At 43.1% G+C, this 20,621-nt stretch overlaps 2 protein-coding genes across 8 annotated transcripts in view; one reads left to right on the top strand and one right to left on the bottom strand.

The window, feature by feature from the left end:
* Window positions 1-103: 103 nt before the first annotated feature.
* Window positions 104-4,390, bottom strand: LOC123784231 (carbonyl reductase [NADPH] 1). The gene is made up of 3 exons (XM_045785593.2): window positions 3,942-4,390; window positions 3,266-3,373; window positions 104-797 (listed from the first exon to the last, which is right to left on the bottom strand). Exons 1-3 carry the CDS (start codon window positions 4,228-4,230, stop codon window positions 361-363), a joined length of 834 nt encoding a protein of 277 aa, XP_045641549.2. The 5' UTR covers window positions 4,231-4,390; the 3' UTR covers window positions 104-360.
* A 5,884-nt stretch (window positions 4,391-10,274) lies between these two features.
* SETD4 (SET domain containing 4) overlaps window positions 10,275-20,621 on the top strand; it is a 91,293-nt gene continuing 80,946 nt past the window's right edge. For all 7 annotated transcript variants that reach the window (XR_015724265.1, XR_015724264.1, XR_015724263.1 and 4 more), the window contains exons 1-3: window positions 10,275-10,563; window positions 11,751-11,856; window positions 17,307-17,402. Coding sequence is in view for 4 of the 7 variants with exons in the window: in XM_087861782.1 (XP_087717908.1) it covers window positions 10,468-10,563; window positions 11,751-11,856; window positions 17,307-17,402 (298 nt within the window). In the remaining 3 variants the exon portion in view is untranslated. The remainder of the gene's footprint in view (window positions 10,564-11,750; window positions 11,857-17,306; window positions 17,403-20,621) is intronic.

The following is a 20,621-nucleotide window of genomic DNA, read 5'->3' as shown; positions in this document are numbered from 1 at the left end:
TAACGTGTGCTTACCCTTGAGTGAAACTCCGACTGCTCCTGGTCTTATTAGGTGTAGTGCACTTCTCAGCTGGCTCAGCATAGAAAGAGTCTGCACAAATAGGCATGGATAGAGAACATTTATTCATCCCCGGGGTTCATTATTTCACTGATTTTATTTATTTTGTCCCTGATCACAGCGGAAAAAAAAAAAAAAAATCTTCCCTGAGTTAGTAGGCTCCTCACATTGAATACTCAGCAGGGATATTTTATATATATATATTTTTTCTGAGGATAGGGAAATTATCGACAGTAGAAGAGTCCTTTTGGTCAAAGGAGGGGACTATCATAAGGGATCCATGGACGGATCCGTGAATGAAGCTCACCATTTTTCCACTTTCTTCTCCATAACAAACTCCCCATGAGGCCCCTCAGCATCTGAGGGCAAAAGGGCCAAGTAGACAGGGGTCTCCGCTCCTTCCTCTGGGCTTTTAGTGGCTCTAGGTCCTGCCATGTCTGTTCTCACCCACCCAGGGCAGCAGGCGTTCAGTAGGATCTTGTCCCCTCTCCTCTGCTCACTCAGGTTCCTGGCATGGATTCTGGACAGCACAGTGACACCGATTTTTGTCACTCCATAGGCGGTGTCAGGCCAGCCCTCTTTCCTGTGCACGCCTTTCTTTGTGTCTTCCACGAACTTGTTCATGAGCCCCACCAGCTCCTCCTCGGTGATGGTCTCGCTTCTAAACTTCTGCTGTAGTTCTGGGCTGCAGTTTTTAAGGGCTCTCAGACTCACCATGCTAGACACGTTCACCACTCTGCCTAAAATACAACACAAAATGTCATGTAGAAAGACACAGGAATGACGAATAGCAATTTTGCTAAGATGTTGTTGGAGAAAATTTCCACTTGAGACTTCATTAATTTGCTATGAGCGTTAACGAGGACTGTCTGTGTGAGTGACGACTATGATACGGTCTTGAAACTTGTCATACCCACAGTCTCTGATGATGCCTGAGAAATACTCTAAGGGGGAGGAACTGAGCAGGTGTTCTGCGGGAAAATGGAAACGCTGTAAAGAACCTGCTAAGGAGAATGTAAGAAGACATTCACTGCTTTCAAGAGTGGATGACCTCTTTCTCCCTCAGGCCACCTTTGGGACCACCTGAGGATCTTATGGTCAGTGGGGAGGCGTCTACAATCAGGTCTGTACAGACCAGTAAAGAGCTGAATGGTGTAAGGAGGGCCGTTCCATCTGGTTTGGAAGGCTGCTATTCTGTTTGAGGATGGTAAGGACAGATTATTAGCCTGGTCTGACTTGCATGGTGATGAGTCTATGATGGGGATTTTATGAACTTGGGAGTGTGTTATGGCCTGAGAATACAGTCATGGAGAGAGGCAGTGGAAAACCAGGGGACTGAAAGAGATCTGTGTAGGGGCATGGCCTTATGGAAGTCAGTGGGACAATTCAGGGGGCAGATTAAAGCTGGACATGTCAATGCCCCTCAGAAGAACCCTTCCCAGGACTGGAATGGGAGTGGAACCAGCAAGTGGATATCCTGTTGTGCCTGTATGAAGTGGCCATCTAGTCCGTGAGAGGAGTGGAAATGGGAGAGCTGGAGCAATGCATGCAGAGCTGGGGTAATTGTTGACATGGACTCGTGCACCCTGTGAGGCAAAAAATGCTAATGACTCTTGTGTTTCTCAGCAAAAGAGACAAAGCCTGGAGATGGTTATGGGAGAGATGGCCCAAGGGGAAGGTCCTGCACAGAGCTGGCAAGTTGGGTGGAAGGTAGTAGCTTGAGAGGCTCTAAATGGGTCCGGACGAGTCAAGGAACTATTATGGACCAAGCTTTGGTTAAACCCAGAAGAAGATGCCAGTGTTCAAGCAGTATAGCGGGATGAGAACAGAAGATGCTGCAACTTTTTGGACTAAGGTGTTACATTTCTGCAGGCCAAGCAACACGTTCTCTTCTGAAGACAAGTGTTTCCACAGAGAACTGGAACAGGCCTCTGGATCCCCGGTTGTCTCAAACACGAGATAAAGGTACGTGGGGCTTAGACACATTCACTAAACGTATTCACACTCAGCATGAGTGGGGTGGGTGCCAAGGGACCATCCCACTGGACAGATTCCTCTGCTTCGCTGGGGACTCTGGGGAGAGGGTGTGGGGGGAAGATGCTAACTTGACCTTACAGTTCTTCCCTACATTATCTCAACTTCCTTTTCTTCCCACTCTTACCGTGGTCCCAGGACCAGGGCTGCAATTGTGGAAATGGGAAGCAGGGATAATTTTGAAAGAAGAAACTGTATAACTATAGCTTTAAGTCCTTATGTGGGAATTCCTAAGGGAATAATGGAGCGAATTGTCTCTTCCCCCACCTGGGAAACCTGGATGACAGTGAACATAGCTGTGGTTAAAACAATCCACTCATTCTAGACTTATGCAGCCTTTTCCTATAGTAATGGGAGTGGACTGGAGGGAAGGCACTCCTTCGACTAGTATCATTGCAGGTAATCAGGACCAGCACAGAGGCTGAACGTGATGTCCCTTTGAAAGGTGAATGGGGATGTCAGGTGGAAGAGGGAGGTGGGAGGAGGAGGAATGAGGATAATGCATGAACAGGGGGTTATGCAACAAGAGACATCCAATATTACAGCCCGGGGTGGGGGGCAGTACAGGTGCCCCATCCATGTGGAAATGTACCACTGGTGTGAGGCTGTCAGCAACTCTGGCCACATGTGAGTGTGCAGGCCTCCTGGCGACCATGAGGAGGGGTCTTCCCCCAGGCTGGACAGGTCTGGGAAGACATCCTGAGGAGCGTGAGTGGCAGGAAGAGAAGGATGTGTGTCTGGAGCTCTGGGAATGTCTAGGCAGGTGACCGATGTTAGGGGGGCCTTAGAAGTTTGAAGAGTGAGGAATCCACTAGTGTGAGTAAAATCCGTGGGAGAGAGTGTGAGGGAACAGAAAGGGTCCAGGTAGGAATCCTCAGGGTTGTGCACCTGTGAGTGGCACGGAGTGAGTAAAAGGCCCTGTGAGGAGAGATCTGAATGACGACTTGACGGATAAGACAGAGGCAGTTGTGAAGGAGAGGCCGGACAAAGGGCACTGCTGATTGCAGGATGAGTAAGCGTTCTGAGGCAGAGGGGCACCTGTCCAGGTGGAGACACAGCAATCAGGCCGGTGTGGCTGAGCAGGGAGAGGGGCCAGGGGTCTGTAGGTGAGGCCAGAGAGGCAGGGGCAGATCATGCCAGAAACACCACAGCTTGGGCCCCTGATGAGGCTCACCTTGGGGTTTCATTAGAGGCAGCAGTTCAGTGCACACATCTCGAGTACCAAAGAAGTTTGTTTTCATGGTCACTTCTGCTTGAATATCAAATGGTGTGGGATCATCAGCTTCCGGGGGAGAAAGAGAGTAGTGTTAATAGTAGCCTTGTGGCAAAATTCCACAGAATGACATATATTAAATAAGTGCATGTGAAATCTGGTGAAATGTGTAAAACTGGCATCTAGTTAACAGTATGTTGCACTGACAATGTTCTTATTTTAATATGCTGTAGTGGTATAAGATCACACCATTGGGGGAGGCTGGGTGAAGAGGTGGTGCACAGGTGGGATCTCTTGTTAACAAATTTGTGCAGTTTTCTTGTTTATTTCAAAATGCAGTAAAAATAACCCAGCTGCCCCCAAATCCAATCTTAGAGAAACACTCTGACAATCTCGAAAAAGTCCCCAGGAATCTGAGGAAACACAAAGGTCACTCAGGCTGATAAGTCCTGCAATTTCTGTTGGACTCTGTTGGTGCTGCAGCGCTGTCTGTCCATCCCTCCTCCCTCCCTAAGGAGCCATTTTGGATGCCACAGGCGTTAGGAGCCCGACCGCATGGATTCCCCAACAGATGTAGCCCACCCTGGTAGGGGGAGCTCCGGGGGTCCACGTCCCCTCCCAGCTCCCATCCCCTTACTCTTGAAAGCGATGCCCGCGTTGTTGACCAGCACGTCCAGGCCCCCGTACTCCTTGCGCAGGAAGTCCCGCAGGGCGCGGATGCTCTGCAGGTCGTCGATGTCCAGCTTGTGGAAGCGGGGACTCAGGCCCTCGGCCTGGAGCTGCTGCACGGCCGCCAGGCCCCGCGCCTCGTCCCGCGCCGTGAGCACCACGTCCCCCGAGAACTGCTGGCACAGGTCGCGCGCGATGGCGAAGCCGATGCCCTTGTTGGCCCCGGTCACCAGCGCCACTCGGGTGGCTGACGACATGGCTGTGTGTGTGTGAAGGAGGGGACGCGCAAGAAGTAGTTGCCCGGAGAGCGGACCAGCGGAGCTTGTTCAGCACAGTGCCTCGGTTTGTGGGCAGGGTTCGGTGCGCCTGCGCGAGGCCAGAGGTTGCTAGGTGCGCCCCGGCAGATCGCGCCCCCTTAGGGCGTGGCTTCCCGGGACCCTCCCAAGGTCGGTGGAGAACTGGAAGGTCTAATAGGTCGGTTTATAAACCTGGGCGTGGGTGGCCGTGGTTGCCCTGGCGACAGCCCTGCCCTGCTGCGGAGGTAATCGTTCTAATTGGCCAAGTCAGTCAGTGAACTTTTATCTCTGGTTTTCCATGAGTTTTCCTCGTATTCTCCCAACAATGAAACTAGTTGTGTGTGCACTTGAGGAAATAGCGTAGTTTTCCAGACTTTTTTTTTTTACCTGATGCTTAAAAAAATCTCTTGAACTGAAGTCTTTGGAACTTTGGAAAAAAGCTGCTAGTAGCATGGCAAGGGATCATGTGTGTGTTGTTTTCTTCCTTAAGTATGTGAAAACAAATCTATTTACTAATCCTGGCTGGTTTTTACATAATAGTGGGGAGCATTCACTGATAAGTCACAGGATTACCTCCCTAGATGTTTGCAGGATCATCAAGTTACTGGTATCCAGGTCCTGCAAGGTAGGGGTTTGAGGGGGATTTGAAGCCCTTTCTCACACTCAAAATAGCTTGTCAGGGTCCATCTTATTATCCTCATTTTAAAGTGAGGAAATGGATCCTCAGGAAGTTTGTGAATTAATTTGGTGTTGGGAAATGATTTTTCTTTCTCTTATTTCCATTCACCCGGAGGAATAGGGACTATTAAATCCAGTCTCATTTGTGTACTGTCCCCATAAGGGAGCCACAGCCACTAGTGGCTATTTAAATGTAAATTTAATCGAAATAATACAATTTTATATTCAGTCTTTGGTTGCATTACCTATATGTCAAGTGCTCAGTAGTCACATGTGTTAGTGGACACTGTATTGGGCAGTGCTGATCTGCAGTATTTCCATCACAACAGAAAGTTACAAGCAGTGCTTTAGATAGATTCCAATTTTGTTCCACTTTCAAGGTGGGTTTCCAAGCAGTTGCAAAAAACAAAAACTAACAATCTGGGAAAGACCTTTGCTTTCTTTGGCCTAAATTTTTTTTTTTTAAAGATTTTATTTATTTATTCGACAGGATAGAGACAGCCAGCGAGAGAGGGAACACAAGCAGGGGGAGTGGGAGAGGAAGAAGCAGGCTCATAGTGGAGGAGCCCGATGTGGGGCTCAATCCCATAACACTGGGATCATGCCCTGGGCCGAAGGCAGACGCTTAACCGCTGTGCCACCCAGGCGCCCCTTTTTGACCTAAATTTTTATTGAGATAATTGCAGATTCACATACAGTAAAAAAAAGTACAGCGATTCCTTATACTTTACCCAGTTTTCCTCTATGGTAATGTTTTACAGCACAATAGTATAGTATCATACTGAGGATGTCAACATCAAAACAATCCACTAATCATATTCAGATTTCCTCGGTTTTATTTGTACTTAATAGTGTGTGTATTTGGATCTATACAATTTTATCACATGTAGGTTTGTCTGTCCACCACTACAGTCCAGACGTAAAACATTTCCATCAGCAGAAGGACCCCCATTGCTTTTTTATAGCCAAACATACTCTATTGTCTACCCTCTCACTCTGTATTGGCTGGAACCAGTAGTCAGTTCCTCATTTTAAAAATTGTTTTAATATGTTAACATAGATGGACTTGTGCAGTGTAACCTTTGGGGAGGTTTTTTTTTTTTTCCTCCACTCAAGATAACTAAGATCTTTGTTTTGGATTTTCTTCTTTTATCCAAATGTATACTTGGTTAGTCATTTGCTGGCTTCTCTCCACATTACATCTTACTTTCTTCTATAGCTGGGTGAGCCAGTGTTAGAAGGAAGTGCGAGGAATTAAATTCACCTAGAGAGCCATTCACAGATAGCATATGGTGTGCCAGAAACTTTGGGCATGGTGAGGGCCTGCTGTTTCAAAAGGCAAATTCCAAGAGGGCTGTGAATTATATTTTCTGCCTGATTTGTTTATCCTTTTAGTACTGATCCCAACACAAGACTTGAGGTCTTTTAGTCAATGAGGCAGGACACTCAAGAAAATACAATACATAAAATATCACGGGGAAATAAGAATTTAGCATATGATGAAAGTGGTATTAACAATTAATGGGGGGAAGAAAGAATTATTCCAAAAATGGTCCTGGGGAAAGGGAGTGATAATTGCATAATGTCATCAGTTAATTTCTATAAAGAGAAAAAAGTGCTTTCTCACTTTTAAATTTACAGTTTTATAAATGCAACCATAAAATGAGTATAAGAAAATATAACTAAAATTTGTGGGAAAAGGACTTTGTAAGCATAAGAACAGGGGAAGAATCACAAAGGAAAGGACAGATTTGAGTATGGGAAACATTTTGCAACTTTTTTTGAAAACATGCTCGTTTAGAGCCAGTGAATGAAGCTCATTTGGATGATTTTTAATTTTTTTTCCCTCCTGTCAAATTTGGATCTTGACCCTGGCTGTGTGTTTGTGAGGCCCCTACCACTTTGCATATATAGCCGCTTGTCTGACTTCTGAACAACTTGAGAAATGAAACAAAGGAGGAGAGATGGAGACCCCAGATCTCTGTTGGTACTAGCTAGCTTGGAAGATATTGCTTCGTTGTGAGTCAACTCTGAGATCATTCTGGCTGCTAGATGGAGAAAGAATGTTTATCACATCTCTTAACTCATGGAATGAACTCACATCTTTACTATCCACTGGTCCAAAGTAGTTATTTTATTTGCCTGAGAGTACCCAGTTCTATGGTGTCTGTTAACATAGAAGATGTAGGAAAAACAGTCCTGTTAAATGACCAGTTATTAAGCTCTCAGGGTCTTCTCTTGCCCATGATTATTTACACTCCTAGAGCTCCACTTCTTACATATTTTGCTTGTTTTGGATGTTCAGTAAGTCTTCTTAAAAGGGTGGAGCATGGATTTTGATTCCCAGAATCAAATTGTGGCTGAGATACTTAGTAGATATGTAACTCTAAGCAATTTACTTAATTTTGTGAAAGATAAACAACACTGGATACTGTTTAACGTGGTAAGGAGAGATTTTAATCAGTAATATACTATTGAAATATGGAAGTGGGTCCAGCATGAACTGAACTCAAACTTGGATTTGTGCAGAGGTGGCTGAGTGTTTTAAAGGGAGAATGAGGGGGGGGGGCGCCTGGGTGGCACAGCGGTTGGGCGTCTGCCTTCGGCTCAGGGCGTAATCCCGGTGTTCTGGGTTCGAGCCCCACATCAGGCTCTTCCACTATGAGCCTGCTTCTTCCTCTCCCACTCCCCCTGCTTGTGTTCCCTCTCTCGCTGGCTGTCGCTATCTCTGTTAAATAAATAAAATCTTAAAAAAAAAAAAAAATAAAGGGAGAATGAGGGAGTAGAGGGGGAAGGGAGGTGCTTGAGTAGAGTTGGGGAAATGAAAAATTATGAAGAGTGGGTCAGTGTAAATGTCATTAGGCCAGCTGTGTGGGCTACACAGAGACTGGGAGAAGCTTTTTTTTTTTTTTTGTAAGATAGAACAAGTGGCTTTAATGATCCAATTTTTATACCATGGTGTCTGCAAAGTCAGTACAACTCATGGCATGGGAGATTTTCTGTACCAGCTATTGGGGCTGAACGACTCCAAAGTGACTTCAGATTTCTTTGTCTACTTGAAGTAGGATTAAAATACCGGCAGCTTTGAGCTATCAGAAACTATGTTAGTGTTTGCTTTTTAAAAATATAATTTTAACGTGTGTGTGTGTTGGGGGGAAATGAAATCAGTGTACTGAGGTTGCAAATTTTATAGGCCAAGACTGAGTTCTAGCTAGAGGAAGGCTCAGAAGAGCCTGGCTATAGAGTTTGCTCAAGGAGAGAATCTTTGCCAATTCCCATCTAGAAAATGGGGCTATCAGTGTTTTCCTCCCTCATAAAAGGAAAATACTTGTCTCTTGGGATGCTTTTCTTCCTGTCTTGAGTTCACTTGTGTGAGAATGTGATGCTTGGAGCTGCAGCAATGCTGTCTTGACACTAAAAAGAAACAAACTAACATGTGAATAGCTAACTCCCTAAGAATGGCATTGTGGAAAATTAGAGCCTTGATCCTTGATGATGGCATTGAATCACAGGTCCAAATCTGGAACCAACTATTCCCACCCATCCTTTTCTTTTCTTTTCTTTTCTTTTCTTTTCTTTTCTTTTCTTTTTTCTTTTCTTTTCTTTCTCTCTTTTTTTCTCTCTTTCTTCTTTCTTTCTTTCTTTCTTTCTTTCTTTCTTTCTTTCTTTCTTTCTTTCTTTTCTTCCTTCCTTCCTTCTTTTCTTTCTTTCTTTGTGCTTGAGTGGTGGGAGTTGGCAGAGAGAGAGGGAGAGAATCTTAAGCAGGCTCCATGCTCAGCGTGGAGCCCAATGTGGGGCTCAATCTCACAACCCTGATACCATGACCTGAGCTGAAATCAAGAGTCAGATGCTTAACTGACTGAGCCACCCAGTGGGCCCCATCCCTCCTTTACTTTTCAATAAGCTTAATTTTAGAATATATTTACTGAAAGGTTGCAAATGTAGTAGAGAATTCCTCATCAAATTCCCATTATTAACATCTATTATTTGTCACGAGTAAAAAAAGCAACATGGAACAGTAGTATTAATTAAGCTCCGTGCTTTATTTGGATTTTACTAGCTTTACTCCTAATATTTTTCTTCTATTCCAGGACGCCCTCCAGAATACCACATTACATTACATGTAACTGTCATGTCTCCTTAGTTTTTTTGTTTTTGTTTTTGTTTGTTTTTGGTTTATGAGAGATTCTGAGTTTGCTTGTTTTCATGAACTTTGACAGATTTTGTCAAAGTACATGGTCGGGTGTTTTTGGGGTTGTTCGATATTTTTCCCAAGAAGAATTGGGATTATGGGTTTTGGGGAGAAATACCATAGAGGTTAAGTACCCTTCTTCTTTTTTTTTTTTTTTTTTTAAGATTTTATTTATTTATTTGACAGAGAGAGACAGCCAGCGAGAGAGGGAACACAAGCAGGGGGAGTGGGAGAGGAAGAAGCAGGCTCACAGCAGAAGAGCCTGATGTGGGACTCGATCCTGCAACGCCGGGATCACGCCCTGAGCCGAAGGCAGACGCTTAACCGCTGTGCCACCCAGGCGCCCCTGAAGTACCCTTCTTATATCTGGGGAGCACGCTATCAACATGATTTATCACCATTAATCCTCATTACCTGACCAAGGTTTCTCCACTGGAGTTAATTTTCTTCCCTCTCCATACTGTAGTCTTGGGAAGCAAGTCACTAAGTATAGTGGGGAGGGGGTGGGCAGATAAATTGAGCTCCATATCCAAGAAGGATCTGTAATTCTGTAACGCTGGGACTGGGGTACCTAGGCTCAAGCAAGTGAAGTGGGGCTAGGCCGGGCCCTGGCCGACCAAGGGCGGGCGGGGCGGGGCGGGGCGGGGGCAAAGGTTGCCAGGTGGGGCCAGACGCAGGTCCCCAGGGCGAGGCGGAGGTCGAAGGACGGAGGGAGGAGGAGGGGAACTGACTGCTTTAAGGGCCGGGCGGTGCCGCGCTGCGCGCCGGAGGAGGTCCCGCCCCTCTTCTAGGGAGAGAAGGACTGCGCAGGCGGACGTTACCGAGCGCAGCTTCTCCGCCCGCGTGCCGCTGGGTTTATTTACCCCTGACCGCCCCGCCCCCTCGGCCGGGCGGGGCGGTCCCGGCGCTTCCGGGAAAGCCGGCGCAGGCGCAGGCGCACGCCAGGAGGCGGCGGCCACAGCGCAGCGGGACATCCGCCCGGCGACTGAGGGCTTAGGTTGGTGGAGGCTTGAGGCGGCGTGACTGCTCTCGGCCTCTCCCACTGCTCCTTGGGCCAGTTGCTTAACTCGCGTTCGTCTGGGCCGCTGTTCTGGGCTTCCTCGCGCGCTGGCCCCGCCGCCGCGCCGAGGTGAGCCGGAAGGACTTGCGGGGTGGCGGAAGCTGCGGGACGCGGGATACCTGGGTCCCGGCGCGGCTAGTGCTGGAGCTTTCCTTATGTTTTCACTTATTTGGTGTGAAAAGAACAGCTCAGCTCTCAGACACCCACCAGCCTGGCGTTACGCTGCGTCCTGCAGTAACCCCCCCGTCATCTGGACATCCTTCAGCGGATGTCGCTCCAGAAGCCGTGGTTGAGGCGCGCTGGGGGATGCGCAGGAGCCTGCGGCCGAGAGTTGGTCCCTCTAGGGCCCGAGGCTCAGCCTCAAGTGCGAGTCCAGGGCGGGTGGGAGCGAGGCCGGGGGTTAGCCGTGCTGTCACCGGGCGTCCGGGTGCTGGCGGGGCTCTGGGCACCGGAGGGGACGAGCGGCGTTTGGCTCCGGGACCCGGCTCGCAGCCTTTGGGTAGATCAGGGAGCCTTCCACTGCTGCAGTGGGATGTTAATAGTGCCTGAACTTCTTGTTACTCATTTCTGTCTTAGTAGTAGTGGATTTTAAAACCAGTAGTATGGTTAAAATGCACATATATGCACATAAGTAGTTTTCATGTTACGTCATTTATGTGCTCATAAATATATAAGTCACAGAACAGGAGGATACAAAAGTAATAGTAAAAGCCCCCCCCCCCCCCCCGGCATGTTTTTTGAGTATCCTTCCTTAAATTCTCTTGTTTTATAAATAAACAGAATGTGTCAAAAGCAAACCCAAAAAGGATCATTAGATGTTCTGCAACTTTATTTTTCATTTAATATATCTTGAACATTTGGACACCTTAGCACATACCTTCTTCCTATTAATGGCTGCATAATGCTCCACTCCATTGTCCGTATCATTCTGGTGAGGTTAATGGATTTCTTTTTTTATTCTTCCAAAGAAGTAGCATGTAGAAACTATAATAGTAATTTTGGATTTCATGACCATTTCTTTGTTCTGTCTGCTTTCTTGGCTCTCATTCCCTCCCTAATCTGTTGCAAACCCCGTTTACTTATATTGATTTCAGTATCCTGGTTCTAAGAACAAATCATTGTTTCCTTCCTATTAAAAGAGGGTCTTTTTTTTTTTTTTTCTCTAAGACTTTTTAGCTGATGAGGGCTTCGTGCCTACTGTTTTTTCAAAGTGTGGTAGGTTGGTGCTTAGTTAATGTTGATTAGACTCGAGATATGTAAGTCACCAAAGCACACAGTTGTGAATCAGTTATGAGGATTTTGATGTTTAATCAGCATTTAGTAGGACCTCAAGATAAAAACTATTTTAGAAGGACCGGTATAATGGGCATTCCCTTACTGCACAAGGAATCATGATTTAGCTCACAGTATAAATGTTTTGTGTACCTAAACACTTTAGAGAAATGGTTTACCAAATAATATAAGTTTGTGTAATTAAATCCTTGTAGGTACAAAGAATAGTGATTGTCATACAATTGGAAAGAAAGGCAAAGAAAATGCTTTTTGTTCTAGATTGGGCAGCTGGACAGAAACTGCAGTTTTAGGATGAGGAAAGGAAGAGGAAGAACAAGCCGGATCAGAAGACGGAAACTCTTCAGAAGTTCTGTATCAAGAGGAGGTATAGTTTTGATCTTTTGGTGCCAGTGATGAAAAGAAGGAGTCCTTTGTGGAGTGATGTTAACAGATACATGTATCTTTTCTCAAAGACACATGGGCAATGTTCAAAGAGAATATTTCTTAAAGAATACTCTTTTTAATAGTGCCATTACGTTCTTTTAAACCCTTGTGGGACTGTGAATATATTTCCCATTGCTTCAACTTTGTCTTCTCTAGGGATGACTCCCAGGTTTCTGTGTCCAGTGCTGACCTTCCTCCTGACCTCCAGCTACCTGAAGAATATCAGTGTTTGGATATAGATTCATCATTTCAGATTCAGTGTAACAGAGTCTGAACAAGACATTGTATATGAAGTGCTTGGCCAGGTGGAAAGTACTACATAAATGCAGTCGTTACCTTTGATAAAAATTAATAAAACTGTTCCGAGTTGACCCCAAGCCTGTCAGCACCAGCTGAGGCAGTCTTTTTACCATTTCTTTCTTTGCTCTCTGTGGCCAGTGTCCTAAATGTCATCTAGTTTTTCTTAGGTTAGCTTCTCCCTCTCTGTTTTACTACTGGAAGATGATTTTAGGTGGCTCTTTGCTGGTGTAGCAACACCCTTGTTTTTCTTCCCTGCTAGTTATTCCATTTGTTGCTGTGAGTCTGACTTTCCTAAGGGACTACTCATATGTTGCTTTTTTGGTTTAAAAGCCTCCAGGGATTTTTCATTCCCTTTTGCATGATATCTGTGGCCTCTATCCTACCACTGCTGTACCAGAAGAATGTTCTCTCCATGCTGCTCCCTGGGCACAGCACACAAATGTCTACCTTTACCATTCCTCATAATTCGTCAGTCTAGAACGCCTGTTTTCCTTCTCCCTGCTTATTCAGTTTTTTTCCAACCTTTAAGGCTGAGTTGAGATCTTATATTTTTAGTAACGTCATTTTCAGTTTTCACTAACATCACCCTTTGTTATGATGCTTATTGGGTGTTATTCTTAAGGACCTGTGGTTTTTTAGTTGTTTCTTATCTTATTTCCCAACTAAGTTGTCAGCTTTTGAAGTTGAAGGACATGTTGAACATTCCCCACTGTGGTTAACATAGTGCTGTGTGTATAGTAGTTGCTCATTAAATGTTCACTGATTAAATGCTGTTACCATAAAATCTATTCTCTACTTTATGGTAGGATATTTTGGAAGGCTTAAATCTTGGATCTTGGTTTGTGGGTTCTTTTTTTTTATCATGTTTTAAAAAAAAGTTTTATTGAGGCATAATTGACATACAATGAATGTCAATATTAAAGTGTATAATTTGATAGATTTTGACATATATATTCACACAGGAAACTATCACCACAATCAGGATAATGAACATTTCCATCCATCTCAAAAAGTTTCCTTGTTTTCCCTTGTAATCCTTTCCTTTTGCCCCTCTTTAGCTCTACCCTCCCCTCCCCCAATCCAGGCCACCACTGATCTGCTTTCTGTCACTGTCGATTTATTGCTTTTTATAGTTTTATGTGATCATATAGTGTATCAACATATAGTATTTGGCTGCTGCTTCTTTTTTTTTTTTTTAAGATTTTATTTATTTATTTTGACAGAGAGAAACAGCCAGCGAGAGAGGGAACACAAGCAGGGGGAGTGGGAGAGGAAGAAGCAGGCTCCCAGCGGAGAAGCCTGATGTGGGGCTTGATCCCAAAACTCTGGGATCACGCCCTGAGCCGAAGGCAGACGCTTAACGACTGCGCCACCCAGGCGCCCCATGGCTTCTTTTACTTAGCATAGTTATTTTGAGAAAATTGTGTGTATCAATAGTTTATTGGTTTTTAATTGCTGAATATATTCCATGATTTGTTTATCCTGTTGATGGGCATTTGGGTGGTTCTCATTTTTTTTGCCTGTTACAAATAAAGCTGTTATGAACATTTGTGTACAAGTCTTTGCAAGGACGCATGAATTGGATCTTGGGTAAATACCTAGGAGTAGAAAGACTGGGTCGTATGGTGCGTGTAGGTTTAGCTTTTAAAGAAACTGCCAAACTGTTTTGCGGAGTGGTTGTATGATTTCACATTTCCTTCACAGTTTATGAGAGTTCCATTTGCTCCAGATTTTCGCCACCACTTCTTATTGTCTGTCTTTTTGATTATAGCCATCCTAACGGGTATGAAGTACTACCGTATTGTGGTTCTGATCTGTATTTTCCTAATGACTGGTCTGCTTATTTGCCAGTTACCTAGGTGTTCTTTGGTTGACTGTGTAGATCTTTTGCCCATGTTTTTTATTAGCTGGTTTTCTTTTTTTCTTTTCTTTCTTTTTTTTTTTTTTTTAAAGATTTTATTTATTTATTTGACAGAGAGACAGAGACAGCCAGCGAGAGAGGGAACACAAGCAGGGGGAGTGGGAGAGGAAGAAGCAGGCTTATAGCGGAAGAGCCTGATGTGGGGCTCGATCCCATAACACTGGGATCATGCCCTGGGCCGAAGGCAGACGCTTAACCGCTGTGCCACCCAGGCACCCCTATTAGCTGGTTTTCTTTTTCTTTTTCTTCCTCTTCTTTTTTTTTTTTTTTTTTTTTTGCTTTTTAAAATTTTGTTTTGTGGTTATGGTAAGTAAGGCATTACTTTCCATTACATCTCTCTGGCTCTTGTTTGTACTTGTGGCTATTGATTTCTGCACGTTGATTTTTTTTTACTGCAGTGTCTTGGTATGAATTCTCTTCTATATATTTTTTGTACCTTTATTCTTTTATAATTTTTTGAGCTGAAAATACTAATTTTTATTTATTTATGATGTTTGATTTTTGAAATTCCAGTATAATTAACATACAGTGTTCTACTAGTTTCAGGTGTACAATATAGCAATTGAACAATTCTGTACATTACTCAGTGCTCATCAGGATAAGTGTACTCTTCATTCCCTTCACCTCTCTCACCCATCCCCCTGCTCACTTCACCTCTGGCAACCATTGTTTGTTCTCTGACTTTGAGAGTCTGTTTTTTAGTTTATCTTTTTTTCTTTGTTTATTTGTTTCTTAAATTCCATATATGAGTGAAATCATAGGATATTTGTCTTTCTCTGTCTGACTTATTTCATTTCGCATTGTACCCTCTGGATCCATCCTTGTTGTAAATGGCAAGATTTCATTCTTTTTTTGGCTGAGTAAAAATCTGTTCATCTCTTGATGAACACTTGGGTAGCATTCGTATATTGTCTATTGTAAGTAATGCTGCAATAAACATAGGGGTCTACATATCTTTTGGAATTAGTATTTTTGTATTCTTTGGGTAAATACCCAGTAGTGCAACTACTGGATCATATGGTAATTCTGTTTTTAATTTTTTGAGGAACCTCCATATCATCTTCCACAGTGGCTGCACCAGTTTGCATTCCCACCAATAGCGCCCAAGTGTTTCTTTTTCTCCACGTCTTCACCAACACTTGTTGTTTCTTGTGTTTTTGATTTTATCCATTCTGACAGGTGTGAGATGATATCTCATTGTAGTTTTGATTTGCATTTTCCTGATGGGTCTGTTGGCCATCTTTGTGGTTTCTTTGGAAAAATGTGTTTTATTTTTCTTGACTATTTTTCTTGACTACTGAGAGTTCTTTAAATATTCTGGATACAAAGCTTTTATCAGGTGTTTTGCAAATATTTTTAATCTTTCTGTGGCATTTTTTTTGAAGAACAGAAATTTAAAATTTTGGTGAAGTCTTGTTTATCAATTTGTTGTTTTAAGGGTCTTCCTTTTGGTGTTGTACCTAAGAAATTTGCATAACCCAGGGTCTCAAAGATTTTCTACTATGTTTTCTTCTTGCAGTTTCATAGTTTTAGATTTTATATTTAAGTCTGTGATTAATTTTGAATTAACTTTATATATTGTACAAAATAGGAATACTTTGTTTTTTGCTTAAGGAGGTCTGATTGTTTCAGCAACATTTATTGAAAAAACTATCCATTTTCCACTGAATTGCTTTTGCACTTTTGTAAAAAATCAGCTATTCGTATATGTCTGGATCTGTTTTTGGACTTTCTATTCTGTTTCATTAATTTCTTTGTTAGTCTTGATGACAGTGTTACATAATCTTGGTTACTATAGCTTTATAATAAGTTTTCAATTAGTATTTCAAGGTGGTTTTGACTGTTGTAGATGAGGAGTCACCATAATGTTTTCCACAGCAGCTGCACCATTCTATGCTCCTACCAGCAGTGCTCAAGAGTTCCAGTTTTTCCACATCTTTGCCAACACTTCTCATTTTGTGTTTTTTTGATAGTAGCCATCCTAATGGATATGGGGTGATAACACATTGTAGTTTTGATTTGCATTTCCCTGTGATTAATGATGTTGAACTTTTTTAATATACTTATTCACCATTTACATACCATCATTGGAGAAATATCTCTTCAAGTTCTTTGCCTGTTTTTTATTTTTATTTTATTTATTTATTCTTTGCCTGTTTTTTTAAATTGGATCTTCTTTTTTCATATAGGCCTTTCAACTGTAAATTTCCCTGTCTAACAGTTCTGGAGGGTAGAAGTCTAAAATCAAGGTGTCAGCAGGATTGGTTTCTTCTCAAGGCTGTGAAGAAAGCGTCTGTTCTAGACCTTTCTCCTTGGCTTGTAGATAGCTGTCTTCCCCCCGTGTTTCTTCTGTCATCTTCTGTCTATGCATGCTTATGTCCAAATTTTTCCTTTTTATAATGACACTAGTCATATTGGAACAGGGGCCACCCTAATGACTACATTTTAACTTGATTACTTCTGTAAAGACCCTGTCTCTAAATAAGGTTGTATCCTGAGGTACTGGGGGTTAGGACTTCAATATAGAATTTTGGGGGTACACAATTCAACCCATAATTGATGCCTTTTATTTATTTTTCTTTTGGTTTATACTGACTAGAACCACTAGTACAATGTTGACTTGTTCCTTGTCTTGTTCCTGATCTTAGGGGGCAAGCACTCAGTTTTTCATCATTATGTCAGCTGTAGGTTTTTTGTTAGGTAGTCATTATCAGGTTGAGGAAATTCTCTTCTGTCCTTGCTTGTTGGCATTATTTATCAGGAATAAATGTTAGATTTTATCAAGTGCTTTTCCTGCATCTTTCAGATGATCATATGGTTTTTCTCTTTTAGTTTACATTATTTAGGTATTATTTATTCTCTTTTATGATATGACCATCTGTCTGAGACATTCATTTATTTATTTATTATTTATTTTTTTGAGCTTGCATAAGCAGGGTGGGGGGAGGGGCGGAGGGAGAGGGAGGATCTTAAGCAGGCTCCATGTCCAGCATGGAGCCTGACCTGGAGCTCGATCTCACGGCCCTGAGATATGACCTGAGCCGAAATCAAGAGTCAGATGCTTAACTGACTGAGCCACCCATGCACCTCTGAGACAGATATTTTTTATAAATGGTGCTCTGATTATATAGTGATTTTAATCACCACTTCTCTTTCTTCTCTTTGATTAGTGAATGAGAGCTACAAGCCTGAATTTATAGAGCTTAAGAAGTGGCTGAAAGATAGGAAGTTTGAAGATACAAACTTAATACCTGCTTGTTTTCCAGGTAAGGTCTGGCATCAACTCTCAGGACTTTGCTCACATGAGAGACGTGTGGGCCTAGGTGATAGGAAAGCAAGGGTAGTTCGTGAAGGTGGGCTGTGTTCTCTCTGGGAGCATATCTTCTGTTGTGTGTCAGACTTCCTGCCTTGTAGCTATAATATTTATTTATACTTACTTTGTTCTAAAAATAAATTGAAGTGGTTTTTGGGGAGAAATTCCATAATGGTAAAATAATATTAAAAATAAAAAAGGGGAATGAGAATAGAAAAATAAGACGGAGGCAGGGGTAAGGATAATTCATAAAAGCCATGATTCTAAAATCTTGCATACCTGTCAGAAGTCAGCCACAAATTTGACTTAGCTTTCCAACAGCCAGATAGTTAATATGATCAGTTACCTGTTTTTGTGTTCTATAAACAAAACTAAGTTGTTTACGTAGCAGAAGTGCAGGTATTCCTGGAACTTAGACCTGAGGGAAATGTCTTCATTGGGTCTTCATAGGGAAGACATTTATGTAATGTGACTGGTGTCCTTACCATCATACTCTTAGTGGTTTCATGGGATTTTCAGACCATGCAGGCTGATAGGATTATCCCATAGCTCAGGTGAATCAGAATAGTTTTCTAAGGGAAGGAGGTGCTTGTTCTCTGGTGGTGTGGCTGGAGGAGAGGTATCCTTAGGGAGGTCTCAGCAGATACTGCTCCTTCAGCTGGTTTGTGGCTGTGCTCCCCAGGTGTTAGAAGAGGAGCCCTCTGTGTGGTCCTAGCTTCAACAGTCACCTAAGCAGAGGTAGATTAACATAATTTTCTGGAATTGAGGAGCTTGTCCTGGAGTTTGGGTTAGCATTTTCTTCTGAAACATTCTCTCACTGAAGTTGGCAGCTTACTCTGGGTGTGTGCCTCCATTCAGCACCACCCAGTTCTGTCCAGAAGTGGGCTTGAGGTCATCATGAGGAGGACCAAGATGCTCTTCAAAAGGATTCCTGGTCTGCTGTAGCATAGAGACAGTCGTGCCATCAGGGCCTTGAAGTTCTACATCACAGGGCAAGTACAGATCTTTTACCTTACAGAAAATTAAATCATATGCCTCTGAGTGCTTTTGGACACTGAAATGAGTAAATACCCATTAGGTAATTTAACTCTGAGCAAATTAACTTCCTATACATCGTCATGATAAATGATTTACCACATGTGGTCCTGGTTGAATGTGGTGATGGGTGTAAAGTTCCCTACACATCACGAGGACTTTGGGCTAAAATACTTGCTTTGAGGCATTACCTGTTGGGCTGCTCCTATTTAAGATGGTGAACCATTTGTCAACCTCTAACGGAATGTTTAACTTTCAGTTTTTGTGTGTCAAGAAGCACAAAGCCAGGAAGAGCCACACTGTTAGATTTTACTGGATGGAGTTCTTCACAAGATGGTCTAGAGAAAATAGTGTCAGGAGTGGACTTGTGCCTTTGGCTGATTTATGCATCAGGTGTCACTTTGCCTTAAGAAGGATAGGATTAAAATTACCAAGCAGGGATTGGCATATGTTTGAGTGGAATGCCTGAAAAATAATCTGTGTATAATTTGGAGCAGTGAAGAGTTAACCATTTTTAATGGAACAGCTCTTTCTGGGCCCACCTTCAGATTCATGGTCACAGAAAAGCTAAAGCAAAATGGTTTGGTAATGATCATAGCCCATTCCTTATAGTTCTGGGGGCAAGGAACCTTCTTTAGTTTTGACTGCTATAACAAATTGCCATAGACTGGGTGACTTGACCAATTTCTTCCTCACAGTTGGGGGCTGGGAAGGTCAAGGTCATGGTGTGGGCAGATTCAGGGTCTGATGAGGACTGATTCCAGGTTTGCAAATTGCCATCTTCGAGTTGGATCCTCACATGACAGAGAGTTGGGAGCTGGACAAGCTTTCTGATCTCTTAGAGCTGCAGTGGGCACTAAATCCCAATCATGAGGGCTCTATCCTTATGACCTAATCATTTACCAAACGCCCTCACCTCCTAATGCCATCACGTTGTGGGTTGGGATTTCAGCATATCTTCCCTAAATCTTTATATACCTTTAGCTCTTAATCTGATAGGAGAGAATGGTTATGGGAGTCTGTCAAGATGTACAAAATTCTGGGGAATTAATCTTAGTTTGTGGAGGGGCAAGGCAGGATTCCTAAGTTGCAGGCAGGATTCAGTCTTTAGACTCTCACCTAATCTATGCTTTGGGAATTGATCCCAGTATTCGCTTTTGCCACCAAAAGCATTGGCCAAATCTGGGTCTTCCAGGTTGATTTATGATAGAAATTTTCAGGTGCAGGAAAGTCTGTAATAAGTTTGCTTTTATAAGAGCCCAATGGCCACTTCCTGCCTTGCCTTCGTAAGTGCAGGTTACTGTGATTTGTTTTCTGATACTGAATGCTATATTGTAGAAATACAGGTAAGTATCTTCCAGATTTTATTCCATATGCCACATTCTGTTCATGTATGTATTTGAAGAGAAATTTCCAGTTGACTTAGCACGTGAGTCTTTTAAAAGATGACCCCATAGGGAAAAAAAAATCCTTCCATTAGTAATTGGTTCCAGGAAGGGTTCTGGCCCATAGGGATGATTAATTCTGCTATGGGACACATGGAAGAAATTAAATAAGTTTTTGAAACCAAAACCATGTGTCTGAGCGGAAAGTATGCTTCTGGGTGGATAGATGAGTTAGGATTCATCAAATCAGACTTCTCAGACACCTGATCCAGGATCAAGGCAGGAGTTCCCTCCATGAACTAGGAGCTCCCAGTAGTCCTGCAGGGCTTGACCTTTGCTGAATTATATTCCCTCCTAGTTAAGGGAAAAAGAAAAAGATGAAGAACTATGAATTTGAAAAGATGAATATTCTGTACCCCATATAATAATTACTGGTCATAGTATACCTAGGCCTGCCGGAAAAGCTGCTGACTGTTACAAGAAAGGAGCCTTGGGCTTAGAAGGGTAAATTTCTGGGCAGTAGTGATGTTGACAATGCAGCTGGTGAAGTTACTTGCTGTGCCTGCTCTGGTCAAGGCCTTGGCTTACAGGGAGGGTCTAGTCCTGTATCTCTGCTGTTGAGCTTACCAGTCAAGGAAAGTCTAATGGCTTCCCTGGTCAGGAGGGGAGGGTGTAGTCTAGGCTTTACGGGAGCTGAGTGGGTTTACTGGTCAGCCAGTCAAAGAGGCCTCAAGATCATCACTGGGAAAGCT

This window comes from Ursus americanus, chromosome 4 (genome assembly GCF_024610735.1).
Source record: "Ursus americanus isolate L20-20 chromosome 4, mUrsAme1.1.p, whole genome shotgun sequence".
Lineage (NCBI taxonomy): Eukaryota > Metazoa > Chordata > Mammalia > Carnivora > Ursidae > Ursus > Ursus americanus.
Note: the sequence above shows the minus strand (reverse complement) of the source record. Positions and strands in the feature narration are given on the sequence as shown.

Excerpts from the sequence above, each read along its gene's own strand:
- LOC123784231 (XM_045785593.2), bottom strand. The coding sequence starts at position 4,230 with ATGTCGTCAGCCACCCGAGTGGCGCTGGTGACCGGGGCCAACAAGGGC. Across the intron at positions 3,374-3,941 it reads CGCGGGCATCGCTTTCAAGA|CTGATGATCCCACACCATTT; the intron begins GTAAGGGGATGG and ends CTCCCCCGGAAG. Across the intron at positions 798-3,265 it reads GCCTCTAATGAAACCCCAAG|GCAGAGTGGTGAACGTGTCT; the intron begins GTGAGCCTCATC and ends GTTGTATTTTAG.